Source organism: Girardinichthys multiradiatus, chromosome X (assembly GCF_021462225.1).
Source record: "Girardinichthys multiradiatus isolate DD_20200921_A chromosome X, DD_fGirMul_XY1, whole genome shotgun sequence".
NCBI classification, from domain to species: Eukaryota; Metazoa; Chordata; class Actinopteri; order Cyprinodontiformes; family Goodeidae; genus Girardinichthys; species Girardinichthys multiradiatus.
In genome coordinates, this window is record NC_061817.1 from 393560 (window position 1) to 413732 (window position 20173).

The 20173-nt window shown below is 41.9% G+C and overlaps 2 protein-coding genes across 4 annotated transcripts in view; one reads left to right on the forward strand and one right to left on the reverse strand.

Annotated features, from left to right (window-relative positions):
* LOC124862232 (regulator of G-protein signaling 9-like) overlaps positions 1 to 16126 on the reverse strand; it is a 31024-nt gene extending 14898 nt beyond the window's left edge. For 2 of the 3 annotated variants that reach the window (XM_047356047.1, XM_047356046.1), the window contains exons 1-3: positions 15938 to 16126; positions 11171 to 11267; positions 996 to 1046 (exon numbers count right to left, since the gene is read on the reverse strand). In XM_047356047.1, coding sequence (XP_047212003.1) covers positions 996 to 1046; positions 11171 to 11267; positions 15938 to 16006 — 217 coding nt within the window. In that variant the 5' untranslated portion in view covers positions 16007 to 16126. The remainder of the gene's footprint in view (positions 1 to 995; positions 1047 to 11170; positions 11268 to 15937) is intronic. The other variant, XM_047356048.1, reaches the window with a different exon arrangement.
* Positions 16127 to 17180: 1054 nt separating this feature from the next.
* Positions 17181 to 20173, forward strand: part of LOC124862732 (guanine nucleotide-binding protein subunit alpha-13) — a 31051-nt gene continuing 28058 nt past the window's right edge. Inside the window, exon 1 of the mRNA XM_047356813.1 lies at positions 17181 to 17504. Coding sequence (XP_047212769.1) covers positions 17222 to 17504 — 283 coding nt within the window. The 5' untranslated portion in view covers positions 17181 to 17221. The remainder of the gene's footprint in view (positions 17505 to 20173) is intronic.

Consider the following 20173-nt stretch of genomic DNA (forward strand, 5'->3'; position numbering starts at 1 on the left):
ATAAGACTGTGAATTAATTTTCCTCTTCATTTAAATATTATATTTGGTGTGAAACAATGCAAGGACAGCATTAGCATGTAAAAACTGAATTTTGTGCATATTCTTCACCAAAACTGTATATTTGTCTATGATTTTCTTTTAAAGTTCAGACAGAGAAAAGGACACCAGTTGAGACATGTCCCTTCCTGGTCAGATCCAAGCCAGGCTGATACTACCACTCTGTTAAACCATGTTAAACAAATTGGGAATAATATTATACAGCATCCAGAGAACATAATGTAATTTAGCAGTTCTGATAAATAGGAGACATAGAAAAGAATAAACATCAATACTCATTTCCGCAGCTCTGTAAAAATGTTTTATCAATAGTAGGCAGGGGCTGAAATAATACAACATTATCATCATTATTATAACAACAATCACGTGTTACAATAATGTCATCAACAACATGTATTTATTGTTTTTTTCATTTTAATACTTATACGAGTAGAAAGACTAAATAAACACCTTTTTAATTTTGTAGTAGTTTTCAAAAAAAGTACACTTTCTCTGGCCTTTCATCCTTTAATCTATCCATTGTCTTCTACTTATCTGAGATCGGGTTAAGGAGTAACAGATAGGGAAACCCAGACATACCCCTAATATTCTATGGCCCCAATGCTTGAGGCAGAGACTGACTCCAACCCTAGAAGGAATCGGTACAACCTTTTCCGGTCAAGAAACACAGCCTCAGACTTAGAGGTAATTACACCTTGAGATTCCTAAAACCAGACGACCACCTCTTCCTGTCCCTGAATACCACAAACAGGATTAGGGACAAGGGGCATCCCTCATGAAGTCCAACTTGTACTGGGAACAAGTTAGAATGTTTGTCAAGAATGGGTACACACCTCTTGCTTTGTTCATACAGGGACTGGAAACCCTTTCATTTTTCAATAGTAAAACCCTGTGCTAAAGTGAGAAAAGAGACAGATTTCAACATTCACAGCTCCTACCTTCTGTTGTGGTCTTCATTTTGTTGCTAATCCAAGCAATTATGTCGCTACCTGGTTGGAAACAGAGAACAACTTGAAATATGAGGCACAATTACGGTAATCAGGCTTATCAAGTTAATGAATCATGTCCTGTCAGTGCCTAACATTTACTTTTGTGACAAATGAAATGCTATGTGATGGTTTTATAGTATCAAACAATACTTAATTTTAGATATCCAGGTAATACGTTAGGGTTCAGCTTTCTCAATCAAACTGGTGTGCTATGTGATATTGATCCAACAAAACTGCAACAGTTGGGTCAAACGTGAAAATACTTTAGGGGAATAAACTTCTTTTGTGTTTGCTTCACAGTTTCCCGTCCTGAACTGGATGTGGCAGATGAAGCTCAGATGTTGTTGAACATATCAGAGACTTCATGAACTGGTTTAAAAATGCATGTTGAACATTTTGGTTTTTGTTTAGATAAATATAAATACCAACCTGATCGCTAAACAAAATATCTAATTCAATCCTGGCTGAAGGTTTATCTGCATGCAGCCACAACTTAATCCTATAGGCTGCAAAGCCATTTTGACCTGTAAAGCACTGTTCAAATCTAATCTACTTATGAGCTGCTTTATTTAGCCACTGTTGGCAGCTTAGGTACTGAGGTAGCCTGCTGTTGTCTTCGCACAGTCTCTCATTTTCATGTTATGCAAAAGAATGAATAAAGATCAACCATTTATAGCAGATAGTGTTTCTGATTATGGTTTAATTCTATTAAATTTAGTTCAGTTCAGTTTATTTATATAGCACTAAGTCACAGCAAATATTGTCTCAAGCCCCAAGAACTCCCCTCAGAAATAAACTTCAAGCGGAACCAGAACCAGTATGAGCGGCCATCTGATACAACTGACTGTGGGTTTGAGAGAACAGACACATAAAACAACACAGAAACACTGATCTAGGAGTACTTTCTATGTTAAAGAAAGTAAAAAGTAAGACACACACAACAAAGTAGATAAGATCTGAGCCCGTTTTGAAGTCTATAGGATGAAAAGGAGCACATCTAGTTAGTCACAGTAGATGCTCAGCCAATAGCTATGCCTAGAAGAGAGAAAAGGTTGAACTCTGAAAGACAGGGCCAAGTGTATCATATATAGGTGCACACAGACTGATATATTTAAATGTTTATTTCTTTTAATTTTGATGATTATAACTGACAACTAATGAAAACCCCAAATTCAGTATACCAGAAAATTGGAACATTGTGAAAAGGTTCAATATTGAAGTCACCTGGTGCCACATTCTAATCAGCTAATTAACTAAGAAGACCAGCAAAGGCCTTTAAATGGTTTCTCAGTCTAGTTCTGTGGGCTACACAATCATGGGGAAGACTGCTGACTTGACAGCTGTCCAAAAGACGACCATTGACACCTTGCACAAGGGGGCAAGACACAAAAGCTCATTACTAAAGAGACTGGCTGTTCACAGAGCTCTGAGTCCAAGCACATTAATAGAGAGGTGAAGGGAAGGAAAAGATGTGGTAGAAAAAAAGTGTACAAATAATAGGGATAACCGCACCCCGGAGCGGATTGTGAAACAAAACCCATTCAACAATGTGGGGGAGATTTACAGAGTGGACTGCAGCTGGAGTCAGTGCTTCCAGAACCACCACAAACAGATGTATGCGAGACATGGGTTTCATTTGTCGCATTCCTTGTGTCAAGCCACTCCTGTACAAGAGACAGCGTCACAAGCGTATTACTTGGGCTAAAGACGAAAAGGACTGGGCTGCTGCTGAGTGGTCCAAAGTTATGTTCTATGATGAAAGTAAATGTTGCATTTCATTTGGAAATCAAGGTCCCAGAGTCTGCAGGAAGAGAGCAGAGGCACAGAATCCACGTTGCTTGAGGTCAGTCGTCTACCAGGATGTTTTAGAGCACTTCATGCTTCCTGCTGCTGACCAACGTTATGGAGATGCAGATTTCATTTTCCAACAGGACTTGAAACCTGCACACAGTGCCAACGCTACCAGTACCTGGTTTAAGGACTACGGTATCCCTGCTCTTAATTGGCCAGCAAACTTGCCAGACCTTAACTCCATAGAAAATCTATGCGGTATTGTGAAGTGGAAGATGCAATACGCCAGACCCAATAATTCAGAAGAGCTGAAGGTCACCATCAGAGCCACCTGGGCTCTCATAACACCTGAGCAGTGCCACAGACTGATTGACTTCATGCACCGCAGTATTGCTGCAGTAATCCAGGCAAAAGGAGCCCCAACTAAGTAATGAGTGCTGTACATGCTCATACTTTTCAGTTGGCCAACATTTCTAAAAATCCTATTTTTGTACTGGTCTTAAGTAATATTCTAATTTTCTGAGATACTGAATTTGGGGTTTTCACGCAATGCACTGCTCTCCTATGCATTGCTATGGCAGGCACCTATTATTATTCACCTGGTCAAAACCTATCCACTTTAATGCGGCCCGAATCGCAGCGCGCACCCCCACAATATATACATTAAAACGTCCGGCTCGGTCCCGGGAGGTGTGCTATTATTTTTATTGGCGTTTAGAGTTACCATGGCGACGTAATTTACGAAAAACCACCCCCCCAAAATCCCCATAGGAATGAATGGAGTCAGGGGCGAAGGAATCTTCAAAATTCACTGTTTTTGAGGCTCTACTGTATCGCCATACTTTCACCTAGAAACACAGTTTGACTTTCAGTTTGTAGAAAAATCCGCCGGTTCTTCAGAAATGAAAACGGTTTGTTGATAACTTCTACGGTTTCTCTAAAATTTGACTCCAAGCGACACAAAGTTTGCGACAAAATCACACTCTAACAGTGGAGATGGCAGTTACTAGAGTGTAGAAAGAGGGGATTTTTTTCAGGAAAAATGATTTTTAACTGGCCTTCACGGCCACAAATTTCGCTCTAAAGTCACAATTTTCGGTCCGTTTGTAGGGCCGGGCCTCTGCTTTCACACAATAACTTTAAAATTGTTCTAGGTTTCATAGATTTCTGTCAAAACCCCCTCGATCGCCAAGACTCACAGGAATTCTGTAGGCCTCCCATGTATTTTCAATGAGAGTTTGACCAGTAATCCATGAGTGACACCATTTCTTTCCATCATCCTATTTTATACTGTGAATGACATAGAGCTATGAAAATCTCCATGATTGGGGACGAGGGATAGCTGTCGCCCACAGTTTAAAAAAATTTCAAATACCATGTACGGATTCCCAGATATTAGACTTTGTTTGGGAGCATGTTCAGGCATTTTTGTCTTTTTCTCCATTTTCCCTCTCTTTTCACCCAGCATTGTGCCTTTATTATTATATTTTCAACAAAAGTGTGTTAATATTCACGTTCCCCTGTCCGTTCTGATAAAAACGGTCCAAGAATGACGTCGATCGCCCCTACGGTTTCAGAGTTATGGCCAGTTGTTCGGGAGCATGCGCCTCCATGTTATAAAGCCTAGACCAGGGGAGACAGAGAGAGAGGTGCTGCGTGAGTGAGAAACAGCAGGTGTCAAGTTACACTGACGCTCTTTGCTGATTGGCTGATTCATTCCTCACTGTTCTATTTATAGCTCTGTGTATCTCCTACTGTATATGTCTGGATGTGATTCTGTCTTTCTTTCTGCCTCTCTGTGTCTCACACACAGACACACACCCACAAACACATGCATGGATTACTATCTTTGTGAGGAATTCCCTTTATTCTCTTCATGTCTATGGCTTAAACATGACCCTACCACTAACTCTTTTCCAGCGGGACACACACACACACCCACCCAAACACACACAGACAAGCACACACACACACATCCATCTATCTTTTTGACGACTTTGCATTGACTTCCATTGATTTTCATTCATTTCTATGGCTTAAACCTGACCCGACCCCTAACCCTTTGACCATCTTCATAGGAGGCAACTACATGGCGGCCATTTTGTGCATGTACTGCTGTTTCAACACCCACACAACTGTGATTAACCCTAAAGGGCAATTTCTTTCATCACCCTTCCATGCTTACTAATGATTTTTTGAAAGCTGATAATAGCATAGAAAATAGCATAGACAATGAATTTCAATAAAAATAGCAACCTCCGGTCCGAGAAGCACGCACCAAGAGGCAGGCCCGGTCTAAATTTCTTCCGAAATTTTCTAGTTGTCAGTCATAATCATCAAAATTAAAATAATAAAAATTTGAAATATATCAGTCTGTGTGCAATGAATGAATATAGTATGTGAGTTTCACTTTTTGAATGGAATTACTGAAATAAATAAAAAAATTTATGATATTCTAATTTTATGACCAGCACCTGTATAGGAGAACATTACGTTATTGGCAGCAGTAGCTCAGCCAATGCCTCCCTCTAGGGAGGTTCCACAAATAATCAATGCCAGATCAGATGTAGCTTCTATGACAGAAAAAAAAGAGAGAGAACATAAAGTTAAAAGCTGCAATAACAGTAAATAATGCTAAACTGGAGAATTGTAGGAAAATGTAGCAGAGTGAGCGAAAGTGGTCATTATGTCCTCCAACAGCCTAAGTCTATAGCAGCATAACTACAGATATAACTCAGGATAAACTAAGCCACTCTAACTATAAACTTTATCAAAAAGGAAAGTTTTAATCCTAGCCTTAAAAGTAGACAGGGTGTCTGCCTCACGGACTAAAACTGGGAGCTGGTTCCACAGGAGAGGAGCCTGATAACTAAAGGGTCTGCCTCCCTTTCTACATTTATTTTTGTATGACTGTGGTAAGAAGTTCTTTCTTCATCATGGATGTGAATGTTAAATTTACTAGTGCATGCTGAATCTAAGAGTGACGGGGAAAAATAATGAAACTCTGACGATCTTTGGCAGGAGTTCTTGGTGGCTTTCCATGTAACTGGGCAAGCCTAGACTCGCTTGGGTAATGTTGGAAGACTGATTTAATGGAATGTGATTACACAGTTTTTACAGTTAAAGCCTCTAGCAGGTTTAAAGCCTCAAAGTAAGGCTTTTAAATCTAAGAACACTGTACTTGCTGTCAATCATGATGGTAGCAGCATCATGCTGTGAAGCCATTTCACTGCCAGTGGTAAAAGTACAATGCACAAAGTGGATTGAGTAACAATGAAAATAAACTATCTCCAAATTCTTGGAGACGGCACAGTCCTTCAAATGTATTGTTCTCATCTGTTCCTCTCTGACTTTCAAAAGACAGCTCTGGACCCTCCCCTCCAAAAAAGCTCGAAAGCCCCAACCTTAAGTCTGTTTACAAACTGGTGGGATATGCTAAAATGCCATGTCATAAAGGGGGAACCAATTCCTCCAAGAAAATTAGTGATTCCTCAAAAATCCCTACATGTAAATTTGACCAAGTGGACTTTAGAAAAATCCACAATACATTGTAATTCAATTCAATTCAAAAATACTTTATAAATCCCAAAGGGAAATTAAATGTTGATTTTGCTCATATTATACAGGTTTCAGTCATAGATTCTGATGACTGTGGGCAAGAAGGCTCTCCTGTAGTGGTCTGTATTGCTGCAGATCTGAAGAAGACTCTGACTGAAGACACTCTGTTGTTGTACATCAGTTTTATGAAGAGGATGCTCAGGGTTCTCCATAATGTTCTCCATTTTATTAAGAATCCTTCTTTGTACAATGATCTCCAGAGGTTTCAGAGGAGTCCCCAGAACAGAGCCAGCCTTCTTTATCAGCTTGTTGAGCTTTTTTAATTCCCCGGCTCTGATGCTGCTACCCCAGCAGATGATGGCAGAAAATATCTCACTCTCCATAACAGACTTATAGAAGATATGGAGCATCTTGCTGCATATTAATTCTTCTTCCTCAAACAAAATCACACAAGTTGCCTTTTATAATAACTTCACCCTTAGAAAAGGATGGTAAAAAACATTAAATGGACAAAATTATTGTTACATTCATGCCCATGATGAGTAATGACATAAACATCTGAATATAAACCATATAAGGTCTGATGAAGAACCTCAATTACTTTAACAATATTTCAACTATTTGAAATTTAAAAACACAGAGACAAATATGATGCTGAGAATAAGAGGAAAATGACCATAAAGAATTTTTACATTGTTTATCATTACAGTTAAAACCAGATAATTACATTCACAGTAGAAAAAGACACATTACAGCTTTATCTCATGGTTACACATTAAATCAAGCTGACAGGAACATGGGGGGAGACATGCAGCAGAGTCGAACCTGTGATGGGCTGTATCAAGGACTGAAGCCTCTTTGGTGGGTCCCGGGGTGACATTTGGTGGCTGCGTGCAATGCTTTTGGGGGGCATGTGCCAGCGGACATAGGTTACTGGCCTGGTGGCAATACTGCTCCTGGGTAGGTCTGGGGTGGGATCAGGGGCTTGGGGTTCGTGTCTTGGGTGCGTGTCACCCCCGGGCTGGGGTTCTGGCTGGGCCTGGGGGATTTTGGTCATGGCTGGTATGTCGCTGCGGTTTTGGGCCAGTGCATGCACTGGCACCCAGCCCTGGCTCGGAGGCCTTCAGTGCATTGGTGGGGTAAAAGGCCTCCTAAGCTGGCGGGGAGGTACCATCTCATTGCAGGTGCTCTCTCCTTCAAGAAATGCATTCTGCTGGTGGGGTGGAGAGTCTGTTGGAGGGGGTGGGGCAAAATTGGGGGTCTAATGTCTTGTTCTGGGAGTTGTTCGGATGTTGGGGTGGGAGGGAGTCGGAGGGGTCTGCATGGTTTGGGCGGGTAGGCTGGTATGTGTTATTCTCGGGGTGGAGTGGTCTCGGCTTCTCGGTGGGTTTTGGTTGTGGCTCTGTGGGCTCTCTGCCTTTTGTGGGCTTTGGTGTGGGTTTTCTCACCGGGCTACATCCGGCAGGGGTATGGGTGTCTGGCATGTGTTCTTGCGTTTGGATGCTGTTGGAAGTCTTTTTTTTTCGCAGGTGGGCTCTATTTTTGGGAGGCTGGTGGGGGCACATCTGTGGGCTTTTTGCACAGCTTTGGGTGCTCTTCCCTACATTCTGTCCTCCGCTGTATGGCGTGCTGTGGTGGTGGGGTGATGGTCCTGTGCGGTGCGGCTATGGCCGTCATGTGTGGGTGCTGCGAGGTGGGCGCCGCTGGGCTTAGCGGTTGCATCGGGCTTCTCAGCCTTGTACTGAGGTGGGGTTTGCTTGTCTGCTAGGTGGATCTCAGTGGGTGGTGTGTGCTTGGGGTTGGTGGTTTTCACAGTGTCCTTACAGATGGAAGGATGTGTGGTGTCGCTGTTTCTGTGGTGTTGGCTCAGGGGGAGCTGCGGCTTGGTTCTATCATTTTTGCTTGACTGGCCTGGATGTTGCTGGCGGTTTCGGTTTGTTTGTCTATGGAGGGGTGCATGTGCCTATACTGGCTGGAAGTTTGCAGTTTCTGTTTTGGGTCGGGTGTGGCTTATTGGCTGCCTCGGTGTTGGTGTGGGGCATGTTTTGTTGCACCGCTCCCCTGGTTGTGGCTGGGATCCGGTGCTGGGCTGGGGTCATTGGGGCCTGGGCACTTTGTTGGCTCTGCACAGTGGGTTCAGCGGTGGTTGAGCATGTTTGTCATGTGCCCTCTTTTGTGTGGCGTATTCTTATTGTGCTGGGCCCGTTGGTCTGCTCTTTGTCTTTGAGTGGGGCCGCACTCTTGGTCATCGCTGCGTGCTTCCAGCTGACTCCTCTTCTATAGTTATTGTGGCTTCTTCGGGTGGGGGACTGGGTGTCGGAGCTGGGGATGTTGGTCCCGGTTTTTGGACGGTTCTCGGGGCCCGGTGCCTTTCCCTAGCCTTGGGCCGGGTGGATGTGCCTGTGCCTTCCTCCGTTGATGTAACTCGGCAAACGGGGATGCTGATTGGGGTCAGCTGGGGAGCTGAATCCCTAGGAGAGCATTTGTCCCCCCCAGTCCTTGCCTCCCAATCCCCGACAACTCCCTCCGCCCGTTGCATCACAGTACCAACTCACGTAGGGCCTTGATGTGTGGGCCATTGGAGTGCCTTGAGGGTTTTCCATCTCCGTGGTCCCATGGCAGCCTGGGCCCCAATTTTAATCTACAACTTAGACACTCTCACTTATAACATTTTCATGACAAGCACATGTACATTACAAATTTCATTGTGGGCTTGTCGCTGCAACTCGCTACGGCTTCTGCACTGTGGCTGCTGGTGGTTCCCCTGGGGCTCTCCTCTGATCTTCTCTGGGTGGGGTTGCGGTAGTCCCGGTGGTGGTGGTAGTCCTAGGGTTCCCATGCTCTGAGGGGCCTTTGGATGTTTGTGGCTCAGATCTCCTCCGTGTCTGTCTCAGGTCCAGGGGGGTAGGTCTCTGGCTCCTCACACTCGCTATTGCAAATTTTTATGAAGAAACCTTTTATATACAAGCGTCCTCACAATCAAACCTATCGGTATCCAGGTATCCAGGGTAATGTCAGCATACCACCAAGAAGGACGAACCACATCCAACAGGATTAACTGTGGACGCAAGAGGAAGCTGTCTGAAAGGGATGTTCGGGTGCTAACTTGGATTGTATCCAAAAAACATAAAACCACGGCTGCCCAAATCACGACAGAATTAAATGTGCACCTCAACTCTCCTGTTTCCACCAGAACTGTCCGTCGGGAGCTCCACAGGGTCAATATACACGGCCGGACTGCTATAGCCAAACCTTTGGTCACTCATGCCAATGCCAAACGTCGGTTTCAATGGTGCAAGAAGCACAAATCTTGGGCTGTGGACAATGTGAAACATGTATTGTTCTCTGATGAGTCCACCTTTACTGTTTTCCCCACATCCGGGAGAGTTAGGGTGTGGAGAAGCCCCAAAGAAGCGTACCACCCAGACTGTTGCATGCCCAGAGTGAAGCATGAGGGTGGATCAGTGATGGTTTGGGCTGCCATATCATGGCATTCCCTTGGCCCAATACTTGTGCTAGATGGGCGCGTCACTGCCAAGGACTACCGAAACATGTGCATCCAATGGTTCAAAGATTGTATCCTGAAGCTGTGTATCAGGATGACAGTGCACCAATACACACAGCAAGACTGGTGAAAGATTGGTTTGATGAACATGAAAGTGAAGTTGAACATCTCCCATGGCCTGCACAGTCACCAGATCTAAATATTGTTGAGACACTTTGGGGTGTTTTGGAGGAGCGAGTCAGGAAACGTTTTCTACCACCAGTATCACGTAGTGACCTGGCCACTATCCTGCAAGAAGAATGGCTTAAAATCCCTCTGACCACCGTGCAGGACTTGTATATGTCATTCCCAAGACGAACTGACGCTGTATTGGCCGCAAAAGGAGGCCCTACACCATCCTAATAAATTATTGTGGTCTAAAACCAGGTGTTTCAGTTTCATTGTCCAACGCTTGTATGTTTCTGCAGGTGCAGAAGCAGTCTTCTGGGGTGTTATTTTGGAATCTCTTCACCCTTCTTTCTCTTCTCCATACTTTTCACCTTCTTTCCCTTTTTCCTTTTTGCCTGATGTCTCTTTCTTGCTTTTATTATCCTTTTCGTTTCCGTCTCTGTGTCCATTGCAATTAAAATAATACCAAAGCAGTTTCTAATAAATAATAAAAGTTTTTTATATATATATATCAAGCAGAGCATTATAGCATTACCTGTAATGCTCCACTTGTGAAAGTAAATCTGTTGGGCTTCTTCCTATCACTCAGACAACAATTCTGAGTGCTACTCTGCCGAACAGGACACGTTAAAAAAAAAAAAAGGACTGAAGCTTCTGAATATGGGTCACATGTTTTACCCCTGCGCCCAGTGAGGGTTTTACACCAAATTTACCAGGGGGGCCGGGGTGGGGCCAGTGTTTTTTCATGGGGGCACAGAACAAAAGACATTTTGTAATTTTTTCTAGGGTCATAGTTTATTTGGAAGCCCCCATTTGTGTGGAATATTTAACCTCCTGGCTTAACAATGGCCATTATGGCCAAACATTTTAAATTTAAATGGGATAGACAAATGGTTATGTGTCTGTTTATGCACTACATCTAAATATCTGGTTTTAGCTGCAAAATAGAATGCATTGTGGTGAAGGTACAAGGCAGTAGCCTACAATAAAATTAGTCTGTTTGTTCAAAAATACATCCTTGGACTTTGGCAGTACCAACAGTTTATTACAATAAGATTGTTATGAACAACACATTGCACGCGTGTGTGTGTATGTGTCTCACCAGTGATGGCATGTGGGATGGTGGTAACATTGAGTTGCTGCTCTGAGCCTTTCACTCCATTTTTTGGGTCCTGCATCTCCATCACAATAGCATCTAGCTGGAAGAAAGAAGCATTCATACACATAAATTGACTGATAAATGCATTTGCAGCCTAAACATTATCAACCTCTTTCGAGTAAACACAATTCATTACACCGTCCTCCAGCACTAGAACCTCTGTGAAGTGCTTGGTTAAATTTTATTTTTCATAAAATGTTCCCACATCAGTGAGGAAATTCCTATTTCCCCCAATTGAAGGATGAGTGCCTTCAGCAACCTCCGCCAGTATCAAGAATTTGCTGAAAGATTTCATCTGATTAAGCAGTAAGTTCCTTCTGTCTTTGGAAACGACGGACAAAGCAAAGTGGTAAGCTGCAAAAAACGTTAAAATGACAACAACCTTAATTTTAGACCTAAATTTATTGCATGTTGATATCCTGGCCATTGTTCTGACAGCAGTAGCATCGTCCCTTTTGCTTATGTTAGTGTCTGTGTGCTGCTATTAGCTCTTTGAGGACAGAACCATACTGTGTGGTCTGAATAATATTATTACATAAATAGTTTTGCATTGTTTTTGCCATTTTTGTCTTGTTTCTGCAACGTTGATATCAAACTACAAAACTACAAAAATGGCCAAATGGGTTAAAGTGGAACCCTCTTTGACCTGAAGTGGAGTGTGAAATGCCTCAGTATCATTCAAAGAGACCGGACCAAAACTAGTTGCTCTTAGACTCACCTCAGAACAGGGGTAAAAGAGGAGCCTGTAGAGCTATAATAACAAGGAATTCAGAACAAAACATTACAGTTCCACTTAATATAGACCACAACTTAATGATTTAGGGTGAAAGGAAGAATTTAAAAGTATTATATGTCGCCTTTAAAGGAATTCTAATTTGAAGTTTGAAACAAACCATGTAGGGACACAGCAAACATGTGGAAGAAGGGGCTCTGGTCAAAAGCAATTAATATTGAACTTTTTGACCATCTGAAACATGATGGTGGCAGCATCATGCTGTGGGGATGCTTTTGTTCAGCAGGGATAGAAAAGCTGGTCAGTTTATGGAAAGATAGATGGAACTGAATCCAGGATAATCCTGTAAGAAAATCTGTTAGAGGCAGCCAAAGACTTGAGAATGGGGTGGAAGTTCACCTTCCAGCAGGACGACAACCCTAAACATCCAGCTACAATAGTTAAAACTTTAGTCCTCGATGACTGATGTGATGCAAGTTTTAGATGTGTCCCTGCTTCAATACACATCCATCCATCCATCCATCCATTGTCTTCTGCCTATGTAAGATCGGGTTGTGGTGGTAACAGGTCCAGGAGGGACCTAAATCCAAACATCTCTTTCTAGTGACCTTAGGTGTGGGTCTGAAGGGGTAAATGGGTAAATCAGTAAATCGAGAACTTTGCTTGAACTCTTTCTTTACCACAACAGATTGGAGCAGCGACTGCAGAACGACAGACAAAGCTCCAGTCTGTTTCTCCTAGAGATGTGAGCTGACAATCCCTCGAACGCCTTGCTCTGCATTGGGACAATGATGCTTTTAAAAGTTGCAGGGCAATGGCTCTAGAGGACTGGAATTTCAGACCTCTGGTTTAGATCAAAACATATTAATGTGTTAGAATGGTCTAGTCAAAGTCCAGACCTACAGTAAATACAACTAAAAATCTTTGGCAAGACTTGAAAACAGATGTTCTCAGATGTTCTCCATCCAGTCTGACAGAGTTTGAGCTTTTTTTGCAAAGAAAAATGAATAGATATTTCTATCTGTAGATGTTTAAAGCTGATAGAGACATACCCCAAATGACTTGGAGCTGTAATTGCAGTAAATGGTGGTTCAAGAAGTATTGACTCAGGGGTCTGTACATAAATGTACACCACACATGCTATTCTACTCAGTGACAAGCACTTATCATTTTCCTTTCACTTCCAAATGATTGGTCTATCACATGCTATACCAATAAAATGTGTGTTTGTTGTTGCAACATCAGACAATTTGATAATGTGCAATACCACATATCATTTCATTCCCTCATATCAGTGTGTGTCTGTTCTGATGGAAAGCAAAAGATAATAAGAAGATCACTGCAACTTATCCAAATAGAGTCACTCTGTAGTTTCAGGTGTGGTCACTTCTTATTTGACAAAGAGCAATACATCCATCCATCCATTTTCTATACCCGCTTCTTCCATAGTGGGTCGTGGGGGAACTAGTGCCCATCTCCAGCAGTCTACGGGTGAGAGGCGGGGTACACCCTGGACAGATCACCAGTCCAACACAGGGAAACATACAGGACAAACAACAATGTACGCAACCATTCACACCTAAGGTCAATTTAGGCAGACCAATTAACCTAACAGTCATGTTTTTGGACTTTGGGAGGAAGCCAGAATATCGGGAGAGAACCCATGCATTCACCGGGAGAACATGTAAACTCTATGCAGAAAGACCCCCTGCTGGGAGTCGAACTACCAACTGCGTCAAAGGGAAAAAAATAAAAGCCTAAAGTTCTTCAGTAAGTAGTTTATTCTTGTTTTTAATGCATGATGAAATAACAAGTACTGCTATCTGAAATCCCCATATACAGGTCCTTCTCAAAATATTAGCATATTGTGATAAAGTTCATTATTTTCCATAATGTAATGATGAAAATTTAACATTCATATATTTTAGATTCATTGCACACTAACTGAAATATTTCAGGTCTTTTATTGTCTTAATACGGATGATTTTGGCATACAGCTCATGAAAACCCAAAATTCCTATCTCACAAAATTAGCATATTTCATCCGACCAATAAAAGAAAAGTGTTTTTTATACAAAAAACATCAACCTTCAAATAATCATGTACAGTTATGCACTCAATACTTGGTCGGGAATCCTTTGGCAGAAATGACTGCTTCAATGCAGCGTGGCATGGAGGCAATCAGCCTGTGGCACTGCTGAGGTCTTATGGAGGCCCAGGATGCTTCGATAGCGGCCTTTAGTTCATCCAGAGTGTTGGGTCTTGAGTCTCTCAACGTTCTCTTCACAATATCCCACAGATTCTCTATGGGGTTCAGGTCAGGAGAGTTGGCAGACCAATTGAGCACAGTGATACCATGGTCAGTAAACCATTTACCAGTGGTTTTGGCACTGTGAGCAGGTGCCAGGTCGTGCTGAAAAATGAAATCTTCATCTCCATAAAGCTTTTCAGCAGATGGAAGCATGAAGTGCTCCAAAATCTCCTGATAGCTAGCTGCATTGACCCTGCCCTTGATAAAACACAGTGGACCAACACCAGCAGCTGACACGGCACCCCAGACCATCACTGACTGTGGGTACTTGACACTGGACTTCTGGCATTTTGGCATTTCCTTCTCCCCAGTCTTCCTCCAGACTCTGGCACCTTGATTTCCGCATGACATGCAGAATTTGCTTTTATCCGAAAAAAGTACTTTGGACCACTGAGCAACAGTCCAGTGCTGCTTCTCTGTAGCCCAGGTCAGGCGCTTCTGCCGCTGTTTCTGGTTCAAAAGTGGCTTGACCTGGGGAATGTGGCACCTGTAGCCCATTTCCTGCACACGCCTGTGCACGGTGGCTCTGGATGTTTCTACTCCAGACTCAGTCCACTGCTTCCGCAGGTCCCCCAAGGTCTGGAATCGGCCCTTCTCCACAATCTTCCTCAGGGTCCGGTCACCTCTTCTCGTTGTGCAGCGTTTTCTGCCACACTTTTTCCTTCCCACAGACTTCCCACTGAGGTGCCTTGATACAGCACTCTGGGAACAGCCTATTCGTTCAGAAATGTCTTTCTGTGTCTTACCCTCTTGCTTGAGGGTGTCAATAGTGGCCTTCTGGACAGCAGTCAGGTCGGCAGTCTTACCCATGATTGGGGTTTTGAGTGATGAACCAGGCTGGGAGTTTTAAAGGCCTCAGGAATCTTTTGCAGGTGTTTAGAGTTAACTCGTTGATTCAGATGATTAGGTTCATAGCTCGTTTAGAGACCCTTTTAATGATATGCTAATTTTGTGAGATATGAATTTTGGGTTTTCATGAGCTGTATGCCAAAATCATCCATATTAAGACAATAAAAGACCTGAAATATTTCAGTTAGTGTGCAATGAATCTAAAATATATGAATGTTAAATTTTCATCATGACATTATGGAAAATAATGAACTTTATCACAATATGCTAATATTTTGAGAAGGACCTGTAGTATTCCAATCAAAGTTATAATTCAGAGTATTTTAACAGAGGAGCTGTTAATGTCACGTTAATCTGCAAAATACTTTCTTTGGCAGAGAACTCTGACTGCAGAGCAACAAAGCTGATTGGCCATAAGTGGAATTAGAGGTTATCTTTAGCAAGCCTCTGCTCTTCTGTTGGCTTACCTAAAAACCTTATGGAAATACACATGCTTTCAGATCCCTACAAAAAACAACAAAAACCATCTAATTTCCTTAAGGGAATGTCTTCCTGCTGAGAAACTGTTGCTTTCTGAAATGTTAGAAAGCATCAAAAGATGTAATCTGGATATTTAAGTATAATACAACCAACTTTAATGGCCAAGTTTGTCAGTACAAACAAGGAATTTGACTTTGGTTTCCATCAGTCCAAATAAAATTAGCTCTGTTGTCTGAAACAAATATTTTACAGCAAGTGTTTAAATTTATTTAAAAAACATTAACACAATCAGTGATAATGCAAAAAATCAAGAACACATTGTTATGCTTTCACCAACCTTTTTGAGGCAGTGTGTACGAGGGTGGAAATGTTGCCCCCGGTTAGGACGCGCTGTTCTGATCGTCATTTTTGCAGCTTGATCAAGACTAAATCAGATTAAATGAAATAAAATACAGGTGTGAAGTGTCCAAGGTGTAATGGTTGTAGCTGAAGGGAAACAAGTGTGTGCATACAGCAGATCTGAGCACACTCCTACTGAATATGGATTACAGGAAAGGAGGGGAACATTTCTCAACCAATCAGCAACCAGAATTCCCCCAGTGATTCCATTGAAAGGCCAGATGGGGTTTTTAATTGGAGAAAAAAGGAACTAAGACGCATGATGGTTGGCTATAGCTTCAAGTTTGAATTATCATAAAAAATGTGATGGTGGTTTTCTTATTCGACCATCCAGGAAGAACATACTCGTGTTGGTGTGAAACCAATATGTGTATAAATTTTTTCATCACAAACATAAATAAAGCAATTTACCATTATTTCCAAAAATAGCTCAAGCTCAGTCATATTAGACAGAGAGTTTTGCACAGACTCTCTACTGGATTGAGGTCTGGACTTTGACTGGACCATTCTAATACATAAAAGGTGTGTTTTCACTTTACAAGCCTTTTCAGGAACCAGGGTAGTGTGGTAGTACCCCCACACCCCCGAGGTACTGAGATACAATCACTCAAAATATGGAATTACAGTCTCTCTCTCTCTCTCTCTCTATTTATTCGTTTATGTATTTCAGAAATCAAAATGTCCAGCTTGTTGATTTTAAATTATTTTGTCATATCTGCCGTGACGTTATTAAAAATGACCGTGCCTCTGTTTCTTTAATGAATGAGTAAATAAATTAATTCATTAAAGTTATATTAAATTTACTCGTGAAGTATCATCCCTAATTTTGTGTCGTACCTTCTGTGACTTCTATAAATTTAAACTATAATGGATCACCACCACTGCTGTTTTTTCAAAAAACAAAAATCAGATGACCCACCCAAACATTGACGCTTGAGCGCGCTCACGCGGCACGCGCCACGTTGTGCTGCGTTCAAAGAGTCTGACACGTGACAAAACGTGTGTGTGTGTGTATATATATATATATATATATATATATATATATATATATATATATATATATATATATATATATATATCGTTTTAGTGGATTTGAGCATCTGTGTCATCCTCTCTTCGTGTAGGCTGAGGAGTGTAGAAATCGGACGACACGTGAAGGCAGCAGCGGTCCGGGTGTGCTCAGCTCTCTCAGCGAAACACTATCGATGAAGTTGTTTCAAAGATGGCGGATTTCCTGCCGTCCCGCTCCCTTTTATCACTATGTTTTCCAAACTGTTTCCTCACGAGTAGGGAGGCAGAACAACTCCGGAAGTCGAAGGAGATAGATAGATGTCTTAGTCGAGAGAAGACCTATGTTAAAAGGTTAGTAAAGATCTTACTGCTCGGAGCGGGTGAAAGCGGCAAGTCCACTTTCCTCAAACAGATGCGCATTATCCATGGGGAGGACTTCGATCGGAAGGCCAAAGAAGAATTCAGAGCTACAATTTTTAGTAATGTTATTAAAGGTAAGGCCACTGCGAAGTTGTGCTTAATGTGATGAAGATGCGTGGTTTAGACGTCTGTTCTGCTTGTTGTGGTGGGTAGGGTGTTGCGTGGGAACTTTGAGCCACGCTAGCTGCACCGATTAGGGTACTTTCTGTGTTCGACAGGCTGCCCTCCCCGGGCTGATTAGTTGGTTAGGGAACTAAGAAACGCCCATGCTGTTTGTGTCATCGTGGGACTGATGAGACCCATTGAGTTTGTGTTGATTTATATTATCCTGAACGCTCAATCTGAAGTATTGATTACACTATAAGTGCTCCTCATGGCTGCTTGATGGCGCTCCACATGCCACTTGGCCGTGCATGAAGAGCCTGACATCAGACTTCTGTGGAAATGTGCGTGTTTACAATAACCGCTGCTATCATAGATCAGATCAGCTCACAGGTATTCCTCTTTGAATGAACTAAAAGCATGACTGACCTCTGAAATCCACGAACCAGGATTAATGGGGCACAACAGCTCTCTCTTTGTATGTAAGACCCGGGAAATCTTTGCTTTCCTTTCCTTAATGCCAGCTGTGAGAATCCCACCACATGGATTTGTATCCAATTAAACTGATACATTTAGTGGAATAGACTGCTCTTGTTTCCTTAGCTTCCACTTGCTTCTAACTAGTTGAAAAGTGCAGCGCATCACATCAGTGCAGTGCTATACACTGAATACATTCAAACACTGTAGAAACACAATCACTGCCAGACGTTGTACAAGACCAGGAATGGTGATCATGATGTTTGAAACAAAGCGTAAGCGGGATGAAGTTTTGTCCACACACAGTTAACTGGAACCGCATTTAGATATATATTACAAGTCAAATTATCAATGAGTTATATCAAAACAGAGAGAAAGCATGCTAATTGTAGCCTAGCACGTTAGCAAACTGGTGCTAGAAACATTGGTAGCAGGACATGGATGGGAATTTATTAAAGACTGAGGGGACAAATATCTGTCACTATCCAGACGAACAGATACAGTGGTGTCAGCGACATATTTGTTGAACCCTGCAGTATATGATAAGCAAATCAGAGGAGAACTGTAAACATGTAGAGCGAAAATGACATGGTATTGTTTAAATAGCTCCTTGTGTTAACATAAGGCAGTTTAGTTTGGTAAATAAAGAGACAAGACAAAGACCTGCTCTTTAAGATAGGTGACCTTAAATCAAATGAACTTGACCTTAACAGTAGATGGGGCTGCAGTTGCAGGATGGGACAGAGTGGTTGCACCCTTTTAAACTAATAAACATATAAACCAGACCACCTGACAAGTTACCTTACTTATCATTTGTTGGAAGGCTCCTGGAGGCAGTGGAAACCTCAAGTCATTTCCTTCTGCATGCAGTGAGGATCAGACATCTTCAAAAATCCTACCTTGTGTAGTTAAAACCGTTTACATTACATCTACATTCAACTTGCACTTCTCTGCTTTCATTCTCTTCTGCTTACATCTGTTTCAATGTGTTTGAGATGCTGTGTTTGAAGGATTTATTGGTCATTTCATTTTAAAACAGTCACATTAACCATAAGACATGATAACCCTTTTTTTTTGGTAACGTTTTGTTCCATCTTACTACACGTATTTTACAATCGTTCCAACTTGTATTTCTTAAAGTACAATCAAACAATCAGCTGCTACAGCGTACTCATAATTTTACATCTTCTTCCTTAGCTCATGTTCATATTTCTACCATTTTCCCCAGTCTTTTTGAAATTGTCCTTCTTCCAGTTTAATTTTGGAGGTTAGTTTCTCTATGTCGTGTATTTCTTCTGTTATTTTCCTCCATTCATTTTCTGCTGGTACATGTGATGTAAGCCATTGTCTGGTGATTCCTGCCCATGGTTAAAACATGTAATCAATTGTCCCTGGTTCAAATTTATCATCCATCCAACAGTAGACCAGTTTTCTTTCCTACTTATTGTTCTTTGGTGATAACATACCAGGTTGTAAGGGTCAATTCTGTGATTGGATCTAGTTCCAGTTTTTTTTTTCCTGAACAGTGAAGAATATCTTTTTCCCTAATATTGGTTGAATGGGATGTTTATTACTTGATATCTCAATACTTTTCTAATGAGTTATAAACTGGATTACACCAGTATACTAAAGTATACACTTGTGTTGCCTTATAATATTCCCCTAGGTTTAGGAGGGCCCTGTCTCCTTTTTCTTTAGGTAGCTAAGAGGGTTGAGTTTGCTGTTCTCTGTCCCTTACCTTAGCATATAAACCGTTTTAAAATTCATTTGTATCACCTTAATCCAATCTTAAAATCCCAACGGGCACGAGGACTGTCTATCCTAAGACATGGTAACATTCTAACCATGCCATATACCATATTAGGGTATTTATGCACATCTCAGTCTTTTACTGGATTTTGAGGTTAGCATTCTGATTTACTCTGGTCCTTCACCTAGCATCTATTAGATCTGTCTAATCTAGGACCCATGTTATTTAGGGTGTATTCACATCTGCCACTTTTTGTCCGCTTTAAACGGACCAGAGTTCATTTCCCCCCTTGGTCCACACCAAACAACCGGACCAAGACCCACTTTTTGAGGTGGTCTCGGTTTGCTTCTAAACGAAGTCTCTTGCGGTTTGCTTGTGGTGTGAATACGAACTGGCCTTGGACAGAGCACACAA